This window comes from Pseudorca crassidens, chromosome 9 (genome assembly GCF_039906515.1).
Source record: "Pseudorca crassidens isolate mPseCra1 chromosome 9, mPseCra1.hap1, whole genome shotgun sequence".
NCBI classification, from domain to species: domain Eukaryota; kingdom Metazoa; phylum Chordata; class Mammalia; order Artiodactyla; family Delphinidae; genus Pseudorca; species Pseudorca crassidens.
Window position 1 is genome coordinate 104119319 of NC_090304.1, and position 15995 is coordinate 104135313.

Genomic DNA, 15995 nt, shown 5'->3' on the forward strand with positions numbered 1-15995 from the left:
GAATTCCGAATTACAAGGGTTGGGCAACCATGACAGTGAAGTTGATTCTTTGAGTTGATGAAAACACAGTGACCCTGAACTTCTAGGGAATGGAGTTAAAGCATCTGATATTAAAAAATAAAAAAAGAAAAGCAACACTATAGTGTCTCCTCTTACCCTGTATTATTAATAGAATGTCCTTGCTTTGAAAGCATGAAATCTAATGCAAGGGATGGACGGCTGAGCTGCCATCACACCTGCCTTTCATCAACAGGAAGCATTTTTTTCTGTACTGGGCACAGGGCTCCTCATGTCTGCCGGAAGAGAAAGGTTGTCTCTCTTGTTCATTGTTCTTTATCCTCAGAATTGGGCGTGGCACAGAGCAACCACTCGCCAAGTGTTTTTTTGTTTTGTTTTGTTTTTATTTTTGTATTGAAGTATAATTGAGTACAATGTTGTGTGAGTTTCAGGTGTACAGCAAAATGATTCACTTTTATATATATATATTATATATATAAAACATATATATTATATATATTATATATATATAAAACATATATGTTATATATATATTATATATATTCTTTTTCAGATTCTTTTCCCTTAAGGGTTATTACAAAATATTGAGTAGAGTTGCCTGTAGTATACAATAGGTCTTTGTTGGTTACCTATTTTATAAATAGTAGCGTGTATATGTTAATCCCAAACTCAATTTATTCCTCCTCCCCTCACTAAAGCATCTGTTAATGAAAACACAAGTTAATGTGAAAATTGTACCAATCTTCCAAGGCCTCTCAAATTGTCAGACCCCTTCCATATTCACAGAGCCACAAGACCAGGGAGGGCGCAAAGTGAGAGAAAGCAACTTGTGTCTACAAAGGGCCTACTAGGTGCCAGGCACTTTATGGGCATCATATCAATTAATCCTGGGAAACAAATGGCCAATGTAGATATTTTCACTATTTTCCAAATGATGAAACTAAGGCTCAGATGAGGTCACCCAAGTAGCAGGTGGCAGAGCTGGGATCTGAACCCTAGAAAATGTCATCAACCCCACAGAACCCATCTCCAGAGCTCTCTCTCATCCTCCCTCAACAGGAGACTCTGTGAAGTCACTCCCTTCTTACCTCATCTGGGTCAGAAAGCTTGAATTCCCAGCCATCTCCAGTCCAGCTGATAAAAGACTGACAGGATTTATCGGTGAGTAATTCCAGAAGAAACTGCCACAGCTGGATTGGTCCACTGCCTGGAGACACAAGCCATCGTGAATCATTACACCAGATGCTCCACACTCTCAGCAACTAATCCCATCACGGGCCACTCCCGACCCCTCCTCTCTCAGCCCATCAGCCGGGGGAAAATGAAGGCAACACAGAGCACAAGAGGTACAGGAGGCGCTCGGAGCTTGAACAGACTGAACAGGTGAAGAATTCCTACCAAAACAGCCCTTAACACAGAAGAGCGATTGCCTTATTTGGATCGACTTAAGGGTCAGTCCATTTTTATTGCTAAGCAAACTCCAGAAAGAAAACACTGTATCGCTCCTCTGAGATACTCTAAGGCAGCATAATCTTTTTTGCCTTCAAAAACGAAGTCATTATTTTTGCCTTACAAAGTACTCAAGGTATGAACCAAGCAAGGAATGCCTCTACCAGTTCCAATCAGAAGTCAGAGCCCATAAGCAATCTGGACACAGTGTGGCTAGGAAAGACCCAGTCCGTGTAGATGAAGAAAGCCTGGCACGCTCTAACTCATACAGGAAAACTTGACTTTTTTTAGACTCTAATCTTCAACCTGAGTTTCAAATTTGTCTGATCCAAAGTAAACTGGGATTCAATAGGAAACAAGCTTTACGTTGCCTCTCAGTCTAAAACAGAAATGTCCTTTATGACCTCTAAGGGCAAACTTTTGTTATGTCTTACACGTCTATAAGGCATGTTCACATGCACCATCTTGCTTGCTCCTAAAAGCCACTCTCTACCCTCCTTATAGGCAAGGCACACTGGGCTGACTGTTTCCATTCTACTGGTGCAGAAAAAGGCGCTCAGAAAAGTGATGTGACGTTGCTCCAGGCACAATTAGAAAATGGTGGGCCTACTGCCCGGGCCGTGACTCCCAGGCACCAGGGTAACCTTGATGGACGCCTGTGAGCAAACAGCAGCTGGTCTGGGAGCTTCCTTTGAGCTCTGGGACAGCCAAAAGAAGCAACTGCTATAGCAACAGCTTCCTAGTGGTCCCTCCTCAGCACAGCCCAGGCTCAGCAGGGAAAATGAAATATCTCTACCTCATCCTCACTCTGAGTACTTTAAACCCATCTGGCAAGAAATAGCTTACACAAATTCTAGAATTAAACGATTCAGCAAATGCCTACAAAATATATTAACGTTTGAGGAAACAGTCCCAGGAGCTACACCGGTAAAGCCTTACCCTTCTCTGTTTCTACCCCTCGCTGAAGAACAAGTTCATGGACAGCTCGGACACATTTGCAGGTTTCTTAGCAGTTGAATAGTCACCAGCTACCAGCCTCTGCCTGGAGTAATGTCCTAAAGTGACTTCCTATGAGGAATCACTAAGAAGTCATCCGGATGGACAGGAGTAAGAAAAGAGATTTCTATTAAGAAATGCTATGGAATTTTTGGTGGCAAAATAATAAGAAAAACGCAGTTATAATAGCCCTTGTGACATAATAGGTTCCCTGAAGAAGTGGAGAATGAGTATAGATACTCACAGGATCCCTGAAATGAGACATGTAAGGAAAAATCAACTACTACAGTCCAAAACTATGTAAATAAGCCAGGGAGTTCACGGTCCTCTCCTGGGTCAACCACATAACGCAGGCGTGAGAGAGAGTGGGGTGTTGCTTTCAGACACCTGGCAAAGGAAAATATGAACAGCAGCTATGATTTATCGTGTACCTACTATGTTCCGTAGTAACAGGCGATGCTTTATAGCATCTTATTTATCCCTCACAATAAGTCCATGGGTGGAGGCTGTTGTTATCGTATTCGTTTCTCCCACTTTACAGCAGAGAAAACTGACCCACTGTGAGGCTATATAACCTGCCCAAGGCCGCGCAGGTCAGAAGTGGTGTGGCTGGAACCCAGGCAGCCTGACCCCCAAATTCTTCATCTCGACACTCCATTGCCCCTAGGCAAGACCAACCCAGAAGCTGGCATCTAAACTGCCCGCTGGCTGCAGTGGTCCCAGGGATCAAAGGACCCGGCTTTCTAAACACATGTTCTCTTGCCCGCTTCTCACAGCAAGCAGTCCCAGACACTGGGCGGCCAGTGGTCCTCCAGACACAGCCGCCACTAGTGACCTTGGTGTCCACCGCCACAGGTGGCACTCCCAGCCCAGTCAGGTCCCCTCGTGGTCGCCGTTAGCCTACGTAACTCCATTATTTCTCCCCCCACTAGTTACCTTAAAACCTCTCCCACACTACTTGTCTTAAAATCCCTTTGGGGAGACAAGGGGGGCTAATTATACCAAGCTGAGGAAAGGGAAAGAAATATGGGGATTCTTGTCCCCAGGCAAGTCCTGGCCATTGGCTGGGAACAGCAAGCATGTCCCGAGTCCGGGGAGGGCGGTCCAAGAGCCACCTCCGTCCTCCACCCTCGAGACGTGCGGCCATCAAGTGGGGAAGGGGCTTTGATTAGCGTCGCTGGGACCGGCGCGTGAGGAAGGGACGTCAGACAGAACTATTGCCACTGCTCATGCTGCCGCTTCCTGAACTGAGATGTCCGAGACGCAGGCCCTGCAGCTCCAGACCGTTCTCTGTGTGCCTCTGACCCCTGGTGTCTGTGGATGTGGCCGAGGGCGGGGTGAGCCCTTGCATGTGGGTGTTTTCGCTTTTCTGTCATTGTGAGCCTTCCTTTGCTCATAAGGAACATAAACTGAAATCTGGGAACTGGGAGGCCAGGTCCTAGGTGTGGTGTCCTCTAACTCTTTTTTTTTCCTATTTACAGAAGGGAAGGGGGAGGATCAATACGAAAACCAGATGCCTAAAGAAAGCACAGGGCCTGGGATGGGGAGTCTCTGCTGGGCTGCGAAGTCAAAACAGCGGTGATGTCAGCTCAAGGCTCCTTCCTCAGTTCTCGAGGAAGAATCCAGCCAGCCCACTCAGGCCAACCACGCACGCAGGGCTCCCACCCAGGGCTTTCTGGAAGTTGCCGCTAACCCTTCAGAAAGCGCTCACGGTGACCCCGAACGAAAGGGATCCGTGATGCCTCCCAGAGATTCCTCTCTTGTACACTTCTGCTGACACCCCGACCCTCCTTTTGGCTGTGGAGGCAACAGAAATGGGAAGGACGTGGGGTTCTTTTGCCGGCCAGAAACGCTGGGTCAGGGCAGGAATGTGGGCGTCAGGACGGCTTGTCCGCCGGCTGGACCAGTGGACAGTCCAACACGGGAGCCTGTTTCCACAACAACGGGGTTGTGGGAGGGCCTGGGAGGGGAAATCAGGGCCACCTGACAGGCCAGCTCTTGGAGGTGGCTCTGGGGTCCCTGGTGACACTGACCTCCTGGCCAGAACCCAAGTCCAGCCCCAAGGGAAGTTCTCAAGCCCCAGACTTGTGCAAACAATGGCTGAGGCTGGCCCTCCCGGTCCGAGCTCTCCCAGGGGCTGTTTCTGCAGCGCTTGGAGTTGGTCTGTTCAAATCCTCAGGGCCGGGCTCCATCCCGTGCCCTCCCTCCAACACGCCCTCACGTGGTAAAGCCTTTTCCTCTATTTTCCTGGCACCTCCTCTCCGCTCTGGGCCCAGGCCCACACACCCACCCAACTGGACTGTGGTCCCAATGACCTTTGTCCCAGGGAGCAGAGAATGGTACTAAGAATAGTGCCAGTCATGGGAAGGGGGAGCTCATACACCAAATGTGACTCACAATGGTGTCCCTGTCCAGGGGCCCCGAGGCAGTCAACAGCGGCCTTCACCAGTCTGCCCTGGGGTGTCACACTTCAGGAATCCAGTGGCATCACTGGGAAACTATGCTTCAGAGCTCTGAACCGCAACAACAGAGGGGTCCCTGTTAGAAGGAAGTCTCTCCCCCAGGCGGTGCGGGAGGGAGGGCCCCTGCCCCACTCACACACACCACCCCCTACCCCGCCGTCGGCCCCCTCCCTGGCCGCAGTGGGGAATTTCCTCTGACTGCTTTGTTCTTCTCGGCTTCTGGGGGGAAGAGGAAAACTCTTAGCGCAACACTGACAGTCCTGATCTGAAGACTGTGACACAATCTCAGAAGAGATAATATCAGGTGGGTACCTGGAGGGACCGCAGGCCAGCAGAGCAAGTCTCACACGAGGATGCTTCCCTCCAGAGGCGACCCTCAAAGCACTTCAAATCCAAGGCTACGATCTCTTTTTTTGTTAAGGCGAAGCTTCAAGTCAAGTCTTACTCATTTGGTTGTTTATGTCCCTTTTCTTTGTCTGGGGACTGGGAGATCCCCATATCCGTCTCAATGAGCCAGGGATGGTTATTTAAAAGCCCCTGCTTTTTTACTCCCTCGCTCCGAGGCTAAGAAGTGAGCAACTTCGGTAAAAGGAAAGCAACAGGCTAGGATGGGATGTTAGAAAGGCTCAGGATCATAATTCTTTCCGTGGGGCCACGTATAGGTATCTTCTCAGTTTCTAGGCTTGGGGGTTGCCTGCCATGGCAATGAGCTCGCTGCTCATGAACGGGGGTCAGGGTGGGACTTCAGTTTTTCCTTTCCAGTTCAGCTGCAAGTTCTCACTCTGTCACCTGTGCCCAGCGCGAGGTTAATACACAAGAGTGGAGCCCGGGGCAGCGGCTCTCTCAGGCAGCCTCCCATCATGCTTTGCTTGCACCAAGACCGGCTCCGACAGCTTTGTTCTCCCTGCATCTCTCTCACCACTAGAACACATGCTCCAAGGGCGGGGACTGTGTGTTTTCACTGCTGTAACCCAAAGCCTGGGACGGTGCCTCACCAACAAACACCAGCTATCAAAAAGCTATTTGTTGTTAAGTGACTCCAGCTGTTGGCTCCCTGCAAGCCTGGGCTGCGTCTGATTGACCCTTCTGTGTTCAATGCCAGGCCTGGGACCTCGTCTCGGACAGGTGCTCGGTAAACATTTACTGAACTGCATGATTCAAAACAACCCTCCTCTGCAGAAAGGTGTCAGGGTTTAAAAAAGCGACCCAAACTGCTTCTCTCTATTAAACTATATTTGGGGCCAAACAATATGGGTGACTCCCAGGCTACGTTTCATCAACATGGGCCCCAAAATAAAAACGACCACACCTCCTGTCCTTTGGGGAATTCATTTGCTACTTTGAGAATCTAATCTCTGCAGCTCGACTCTCAAAGTCAAATACCTCAGTGTGGGCAGGACACCACATTTATTTTAACCTATGAAACTCTCATGGTTGGTCACCCTTGCAACAGGGTTCACTCTGCCCCAATAGCACACATCTGACAGGTGGTTCTAAAACAGAGGAACGGGACCGACTGGCCCCTCCCTTTCACCCAGGTGTCTCTACCCACAGCCAAACGATGATGGCAAAAACAGAACACTCAAATCCAGAAATGACCCATCTGTTCACAAGTGTGAACTGTCTTTCAGACTACTGCAGGAGTGCCTACCTCTGGGGGTGGTGGGTCACCCCGGAGTCTCTAAGCATCACCCCCTTCTTGTCAACCCCCTTCTAAATTATCATTCACAAAAGATCTCCAAGTCCCTCTGTTTCCATTCAGTCCTTATGAAATGACGTTTAATGACAAATTGAACAGAAAGCATCCTGTCGGTCTCTTGCCCTCTGGGCCAAACTCAACATGAAGTGGCACCGTCTTCTGCCTGAGGATGAAGGAGCCACGAGATGCACTGCTGGCTGGTGTGGCATCCAGAGCACTGGGATTTTCAAAAGAAGGAAGAGTAGAGACTGCTTCATACTTTGGCTTGGCTTTATGCCTGTAGGTGCCTTTTCCCACCTCTTCTGAGTTATGTCCCTCCGTTGCCCTCAACTCAACCCAATTTCACCTCATCCCCAGCACAATCTGTATATGTACGATACATTCTGTAACTGGCCAAGGTGCCTCAGTTCAATGAATCACTGTAGATCAATAGGTTCTATACACACGCTCCTCTATAATGGCTAGTAACACAAGGGCAGCAATCGGGGATACGAGTTCCAATAATTCAACTCATAACCACAAACAACTTTCTAACAGGCACCTGAAAAACACACCTCATGGACGTCATGAGGGGCAACATGTTCGTGCCCTTGTGTTTATGTATTGCTGGTATAGCCAGGACTTAACAATGGAAACAAGTTAGAGAACAATTAAAACCAGCTTTTAATGTCAAGTCCATGTCTCTGACACGTTAGACCAAAAGAAAGAAGGAAGCATTTCAAAAAATTTAAACAAACAAACAAACAAAGATGTCAGGCATTGGACATACTGACAGAGCGATAACAGCAGACAGTATCACATAAAATGAAAATATATACAGGATGGTGGGAAACGCCCAAAACAGGGAGTCAAGCGTCTAGAGCTTTGATCCCAATTCTTCCCCGATTCACTGAGCGACCTCACGCAGCTGGTTAACCTCTCTGGGCTTTAGTTTATCTATCCCTAAAATGAAAATAGTTATCCCTGCTCCTCTCTACTTTACAGAGATGTAGATCAAGTTCCTATTATTAAAAATAAACATAAATATAAATATATGCATATATATATAAAGAGCTGACCACAGCGCAGAGCAGTCTGGGAACAACATAAAACACGACAATGGAGGGAATCCCCTGGCGGTCCAGTGGTTAAGAATCTGCGCTTCCACTGCAGGGGGCACGGGTTCAACCCCCGGTTAGTGAACTAGGATCCCACACGCTGTGCGGCGCAGCCAAAAAAATAAAATAAAATAATAAAACACAACAATGGAAGAATTAAACAACAGAAAAAAATATTTTTAAAAGCAGACTTTTCCAAAAGGAAAACAAGAGAAAAAAAAGATGGAGTTGAAAAAAAAAATAGCAAAAGCACTAGATCAAATTCAATGATTCTTCCAAGAATTCAACTGGCCTTTTATACGGCAACTTTGAAAAAGGAGAAAGTTAGAAGCTAAGACAAAATGGTTAAAGTATGTAAGTGTAAAATGTTTTAAACACTGTAGATGAGAATAACCGGTTAAGGTTTTTTAAAGTGAGGGATAACTCTGAAGTTCTTGCTCTAATTCAAAGTAGGCAGGCACAAAAAGAGCAGATGCAAACTGCTTTGCAAGTGAAAGTATCACCGACATTTTATGGTTTGGGGAAATCTTGGCCACAGACAGACTTAGATCCTCTTTCCCCCAGTGCACGTTTTTCCCCTCCTAATCATTTATACCCATCACCAAAGCGCACTCCACCTAATAATTATGTAGGGCTGAGCTAGAATGAGTCCAGCATTCCCCACAAATGTCTGTAGTTTGGCCCTAGAAACAGATCCCATCACTATTAACTGAAGGAAGAGCAGAAAGTCTTGCCCAGCTATTAATGTCCAGGACAGTCTGGGCAGTGAGTCTGGGGCTGGCAATGGGTCAGCCGGGCTGCCCCACCTGCGAAAGACGAAAGTGAGGCTCACTTGAGTCTGCCTGGGGCCTGAGAACAAGACAGTTACACACTTAAGTATCTGGAGGAAAGGCCCTTGTTTTTGCTTGGGCTCCTTACACCTACGTGTGTTCAAAGTACACATGTGTGGGAGCGGCCGCAGGGAAAGGAGACCCTTCCTCTCTTAAAGGGGCAGCCTGTACTCGAATGCAGGCACCTTTCCTCCAAACCCAGGAACTCTGCCTAACCATGTTCAATCCGCCACTCAGACACACACTTGGATAGTGAGCCAGCAAAGCTGAAGGCAGGAAGCGGGCTTCTTTACAGCTTTTCCTCCTGAGGTCTGCGAGGTAACTGATTGTTTTAAGAAGTCACCAGAAATGGGTAAGGTTTGGATTTGAGGGTGCGGAGTGAAAATTTTGTTTAGAAACCAAAATAGAAAGAAAAAAAAAAGCTTTATGTCACTAATGTAAATGTCAAAAGAAAATGCCTTCCTAAGTATGTAGGGGACAAGAAGAAAGAAGGAGGTCTTCACTGATTAGAAGTAGAAAATAGGACTTGAGAGTTCTGAAGCCTGGACCTTTTCTAGTAGGTTCTCAAATGCCATCTGAGCTTTATTTTATCCTAGGGGGTAAAGTTTCCCCCTCGTACCAAGTTTCCCCCTCGAGAAATGACTAGTTAACGTATTCAAATTCTTGGGGAGGTGACTAGATCCTAAGCCATCATTTGAGCATATAACTTTTCAAGCCTTTATCTAGCAAATAATTTCTGAACACCCCTCAAATGTAAAGCATGGTAGCCAGATTGGGTGGAATAACAGAAGAGGGTACTAAAAGCAGCATAGAGGCAGCAGAAGAAACACTTCTGTTCCACCATAATGGGATGAGCTGAAAAGGCGCTACCCACGCCTTTAAAGAACAAAGGAGCGAGAACCCAGCCTCGAGGGGCCTTCACGAGAAACTGCACCCATCTCAGCTCTGAAGGTCAAACACCTCCACGGAGCCCAGCCCTAAGAGCACCTCTCCCGCCAAGCAAGTCCCAGCTTCCTCACCGAGTTCAGACTTTCACATTCACCCACCTTAGGACAACTTTCACTCTCATTATCTCTCAGGGAGAGGTGAGTCACACAGCAAACAATGCAGTTTGGTAAGTTAAAGTCAACAATAGGCACTGAATCCAGAAGCCCGTCGTGGGCCACCAAGAGCGTCGGGACCACGGTCTAGAGTCCTGCTGTATGACCAGCCAGACACCACGCTGATCAGTCAGGGATGATGGGGCCACGACCGCATGCTGCTGGGCCCTCTGGCCACAGGCAGCATATGTGACTCCATCCACCCTGTCCCCAACCAAGGTCAGGCTTCCTGGGGCTGCTCCAGCCAGGAATGGTGCAGAGGGCACAAGAGGCCATTCCTGCAAGACAGAGAGCTCCCCAGTCTTTGACCGAGGAGTCCCATCAGCCTGGCCACACCTCTCTTGGAATTGAGCTGCAGTTGGAGGCTCTTCCTACCTGCAGCACAGCCTGAAGGCTCCCCTGCCCTTTCTTCCTCTTCCCATTGTGTTCTTCAGATGTTCTCCCCCAAGTCTAATCGTGCCTTGGCATCTGCAGACCCAAACTAACATGCTACTAACGTTGGATATTTTCCTACAAATTGTCTGACGTTGTGAAAACCTGTGAAAGGCCTCTCCTTTGCTGTTTGCCGTGTGACTTTGGGCTAGACTTCTTCCCCCTCTGAACCCCAATTCCCTCCTTTGTACAATGAGGATAACAGATTTTTCCTCATGTGGTCATTGGAGACAGTTAAAAAAAAAAGAATGCGTATGAAAGAGTCTAGCACTTAGTAGGAGCTCAACACACATGTGGGTTGAGCTGAATAGCTGAAGGGACCTAATCTGGTATGAAATATTGGCTGTGCCCCCAAGATACTGCCCGGAATTACTGGCATTCTGTAAGTCAAATCCATCATCCCCTGACCTCGAAGAATGTAGAACTGTATTGAAGGACAGAAGGTCTGGAGAATAATACGAAACAGTGGTAACAACGAGCACCTAGAGGGTGCTTCCTGTGGACATAGCACTGTGCTGGGTGCTTTCCATAAGCTATTCATGGAATTCCCACAATAATCCTAGGAGATAGGAACTCCTATTATGACCATTTCGCAGGTGAGAAAACTGAGGCACAGAGATGTCAGCTTGCCCACAGTCACGCCGCTGGTCAGTGGCAAAGCCAGGACACACTCAGGCTGCCTGGCTCCAGAGTCCATACTCTTAACCCCACCACGATGAAGCCTCTGCAACATACCCAGTGGTCAAACAGCCTGGATGGTCTCCTGTCATGTGCTTAACCTGGATTTAAGACTGAAGGCATAAAAGTGACAGACGGGGTGCTGATAACCATCCTATCTGTAAGCATCACATGAAAGTCACTTTAGGGAGAAGAGGGAGGGATATACAGAGGCCCTAGAACAACAGGGGTTTGAACTTCATGGGTCCATTTATACATGGATTTTTTCTTTATAAATACATTGGAAAATTTTTTTGTACATTTGCAACAATTTGAGAAAAACTCAGACAAACCGCATAGCCTAGAAATATGGAAAAACTAAGAAAAAAGTTGGGTATGCCATGAATGCATAAAATATACGCAGATGTACACAGAACAGACAAAAAGTGTGTAAATCGACTGTTTATGTTAGCAGGTCAACAGTAGGCTAGTAGTTAAGTTTGGGGATTATACTCGGATTTCTGACTGTGTGGGAGTCAGCGCCCCTCACCCCCGTGTGGTGTTCACGGGTCAATTGTAGCACCTCTTGAATGGAGTCTCCACGCCGGGGAACCACTGGTCAATCAGTGTCCAGAGAGGCAAAGGCATCCAGGGAACCAGGACATGCCAAGGGGCGAAATCTCACAGAGCCCTTCCCAGCAGAGGCTGCGGGAGTTTCCAGGCCGGCTGTTCAAGGCCGACAGGACCTGTGTGGATGCCTCGGCAACACACTGGCTGAATTCTGTTCAGTGGAAACATCTGACTTCAAAGACAGAAAGGTGGAGCTTCAAAGTGGAGACAGAGTGGAATTCCAGAACTGTCACCACCCAGTTCCACCACTTGGAGTTAGATTTTGTTAAAGAAACAGTGACCCAAATAAATGGGAGACTCAGAGACTCCTTTAAAGCTGGGGGACTGGGTCCCCAGAAAAGATGTGTCATCGTGTAAGTTTCCTGCCTCCTAATCCAGGCACCCACAGGCCTCGGCGAGTTGGAACGCCAGGGTCTGAGATTCTGTTTTGTGAAGTATGAAGGGGCCTCTCCGCCCCAAAGGCAGCTCGCCGGAGCTACCGTAGCTGCGTCCAGACCCCGGGGTGGCTCAGCCAGCTGCGGTCTTCAAGGGCAACTGACGGAAACAGGGAACCTCCCTGTCCATATTTCCGAAGCCAGTTAGAAGAAAAAAATGAAGAGTGAGGCCAAATCCTCCCACCGTGTGATCTTTTCCACGGGTGGCAGATGATTAAGAAAAATGGTCCCAAAGCGAACCAGTCAGGAGGCGGAAGCAGTGGAACGTCCATGCAGGCAACACCAAGGGGCTTCTGCCCCCCCCTCCCCCTCCAGCCCAGAGCTGCCAGGGAGATCTCCTTCCCCAGGCTCCAGAGTATTTCCCCAGCAGCCTCATAACTGAGCAGCATGTTAACCCGTTACTCCAGTGAGGTCCCAAAGGCACTCCACACACCCCCTTAGGACCCAGCGCCAAACACAGCACAGAGAATCAGAGTCCCCCCGGCTTCTGGCAGCAAGCCTCCAGTTAGGCTCAGGGGGTCTGTCTGGCTTCCTACAGCCTGCTACTCACAGGGGCCTGTGAGGAGAAAGGGAAGATGCTCCATCTGCCTTTCTCACTGCCAAGCTCTTTTCTTCCCAGCCACCCAGGTGCTGTCCGACGATGGTCTACACCAAGACTGTGATGCTGCCTGTAAGCCTGAGGCCAGGCCCAGCCTCGCCTGGGCCGAGAACCTCAGGGCCCCTGTAACAGGCAGTACTGCACGCAACAGGCACCAGAGTTCTACGCTCATGTCAGCAAGCTGGTTCTTCTTGACTTTAGTCAATGCACACCCTTATCGCGACAGCAGGGACATGGAAAGACTATATTCCAGAGCTTGGCTCAAGGAATCACCACCCTCCCCCCATTATAAAACTCCAGGCTGTTCCACCTGTAGACGAGCATTAGAATCTTCTGCACAGATTCACACTGCACTACCCTGCTCCGGTGATGCGCCACCCCCCTTCCTCGTCAATGACTTAGGCTCACACCAGAAGCTTCCTCGGTGGTTGTTTGTACCTGAGGACGCTGGGATGATTTTGCAATCCAGCTTTCCGTCAGAAAACTGTGATTTCAGGAAATGCCATCCAATCTCAGGTTTCATTCTGAACTGAAGGGCTTTGAAGCACTTCTTTTTGCAGGAAAGTTGTTTATTTTCAAATACATGTTTTAGCAGTAGCTTTAGGTTCCTGAACCCTAAAACTCAGCGACCAGTCAGATCCCCCAGGTTCTGGGCATGGCCCAGGGACTCTGTTATTCTGTGACGGTGGACGGGCTCTAATTTATCTACAAAATAGCAAGAAGAAGGTTTATCTCAGGCCAAAAGCAACAGGGGAATACCTAGGGCTTCTATTTCTACAAGGCTGGTACGGCTTCGTGTGATGCCTCACGCAAAAATATTTGCAAGTTGGATTCCTGACGGTCCCATATCGAGCCTTTAGGAGACTGAGGGATCAGCTATTCACAAATCGGCCCAGCACGGTAAAACATACTTTCGTTATAGTTACTGACTAGCTTTGGGCTCAGCTTTGCTCAGGCTCCGGGATAAAGAAGAGATCCTCACCACTTCGTCAACAATTACAACACAAAGCTGGGGCTTCTCCTAGACAATGACAACACGACAGTTACCAGCAGGCCTGCTCCATACCAACTGCAGAAGTGATAGGAAAGGATTCCTTATTTGTAGCAACAGAAGTCTGGCAGTCTGGAGTGAAGCTCTATAAAGCTGATTTACAGAGCAATAGCTCCAACTCCCTCCTGCCCCCAAGACCCCCCTCCCCCCACAACACACAGTGTGAATTAGTGACAAGCAAGAGACAAGACTCCTAATCTACTCTATGGGAGCAACTGAGATAACCAATGAGTGTTCTCATTCTTTAAGAGGGAGAAAGATTTCGTACTCAGGTGAGACATCTGGCACTTAAGGTTCAATTCAAGAGCTACCTTCCTGCAGAAGGCCTGGAATAAGTCCTTTTTGGTGCCTCAGTTTCATCATTGATAAGAGGGGCCTGGAGGGACAGAGGAAGGGAAAATACTCTTTGACAATCCAACATATTATTCTACACCTGCTGAAATGGAAAAAAAAAAAAAAAAATCAGAGATGCCCATGTGTGTCAAGGATCTAGAAAGCTTTTTGTTTAGGTCCATCAAATACATAGAAAACACCAGGCCACTTCTCTCAGTTTGTTTTGTAATCAGATGGGGTTCATAATGTATCTTCGAACAAAAGAAAATGGAGCTCTCTGATCGTATCAGTTTGATAACCAAAAGCGGTCCCAGTAAGGTAAGAAGGTGCATTCTTGGCGGAAGCCAGCACTGCATTTGATGTATTCTTAACTCAGCGAACAGGCAGGCTTTCAAGCCATGTTATCTGCCCACACATCTTGACCTAATTTAACAAGTTGCCATGGGAGCCCAGTGAAGGTTGATGCAATTTTCTTATCTTGGGAGGAAGAATGCAACTGTGCAAGAGAATGTGAAAATTCAGTTTCTAACTGATTTCCACACTTACGGTGCAGTAACTAAGACAGCATCTGAGGAAGTAAAATGTATTCCTTTGAGAGTGAGACGAACAGAGACCTAGGCTCCTGCTGCACTGGCAGGAAAATGGATTCACACCCCCGCACAGGGAATCTATACATACATCCTTTAGTTCAAGCCAAGTCATAGTGATGTAAAAGGTACACATGTGCTCCTACCGTGTAGCCACACATACTCTGGAGTTAGTCGAATTTTAAGGAAACAGATTAAAAAAAAAAAAAAGAGCTCAGAACTTGAGATAGAAAATAGGTGTGACATTTATGAGCAATGAAAAGTCTTGCCAACACTTATACAATGATTTCCACTTTCCAAAGTACTTTTCCAAACTTCAGCTCATCTTAGCATGTCTGCATAGACTCAGAGATGCATTTATAAAAACTCCAGTCACTACACGCTCCCCGCGTGGTGGAGGGGGCTGAGTAAGCATGTTCCATCCCCCTTCCCCGTTCCCTAGGATGTATGTGAAATGATAAGGGGTCACAATGAGGGGCAAGATATAGTTTGCACTGAAGACAGGACAAGTCCACCAGGCACTGAACACAGGAAGAAAAGACACCCAAATTTGGACCACTCCCGACATGCCTAACAAATTCCTGACCTTCATCAAACCACAGCAATACGAAAATCCAGTTCAAGTCTAAGGACAATGACAATGTCTTGAATTCGTCAAGATAGTGAACCTTCCAAGGCTACGAACACTTGTCTGCACTCAACATGGGCTCAGATTTGCTGAAATAATTGATTTGTTACGAGTGAGCTCTCTCCCCTGCGTCTAGCACCATGTCTAGCACTCATTTGTCTCGTTAATTGAGTTAGTTCAATTACATTTTCACAGATCTCCTACCACCGAGAGAGGGAGGGACACTTCCATTTCACTAAAAGTAGAAGAGGGTGCAAGGTAAATTTGCCTGAAATCACACAGTGTGTTAGCGCTGGGAGGAGCACAGAGGACTTCTGTTTTCTGGGCTATTGTTTGCACCTCCATCTGAGATGGTTTGAAAAGTTAAATCCCCAGTTATAAAGAAGAAACAACTGAATGGTAAGATACTTAAAAAAAGGTTTTTTAGTTCAAATGACTACTTGAATTTTTGAGATCTTTAACTGATAATCATCCTCTCTTTGCTTCCATTCACTGAATTAGTTTTATTCCCCTAGAAAGAAAGAGATAGAGATAGAGACAGAGACAGAGACAGAGACAGAGAGGCAGAGAAAGAGAGAGGAAAAGAGAGGGAGGGAGGGAGGGAGGGGGGAAGGGAGGGACGGAGGGGCACCCATTAAAAATAATCTATCCAAATAAGGGATGACATCAAACATAACTCACAGCTCCAGGATATTCCTGTATTTGTCCTGAAAAGAGCTTTTGAGGTTCTCATCTGTTTGCCTCTGGGTTAGGATTGCCAGAGAAGCCTCACAGGCGGCATTTTGGTGTTGGCCCTCTTGATGACAGTTCATGTCCCTAATTTGTACTTCACACTCATTCCTCGTTCTTAAAATTTCCAATTCACCCTTTTCCTTCTCTTCTTGAAACTGGGACACGTGGGGAGATTCCCAACTCTCAGATAATTCTTGCCAAGGTACTGAGATCATCTCAGTCAAAACCCTTTAAATCACTCTTGTAGACTATTAGCTCTGCA

The 15995-nt window shown here is 47.5% G+C and overlaps 1 protein-coding gene across 3 annotated transcripts in view; it reads right to left on the bottom strand.

Annotated features, from left to right (window-relative positions):
- The window catches only part of ETS1 (ETS proto-oncogene 1, transcription factor), a 128549-nt gene that overhangs the window by 4005 nt on the left and 108549 nt on the right, over positions 1 to 15995 (bottom strand). For all 3 annotated transcript variants that reach the window (XM_067751550.1, XM_067751552.1, XM_067751551.1), the window contains one exon: positions 1107 to 1225. In XM_067751550.1, coding sequence (XP_067607651.1) covers positions 1107 to 1225 — 119 coding nt within the window. The remainder of the gene's footprint in view (positions 1 to 1106; positions 1226 to 15995) is intronic.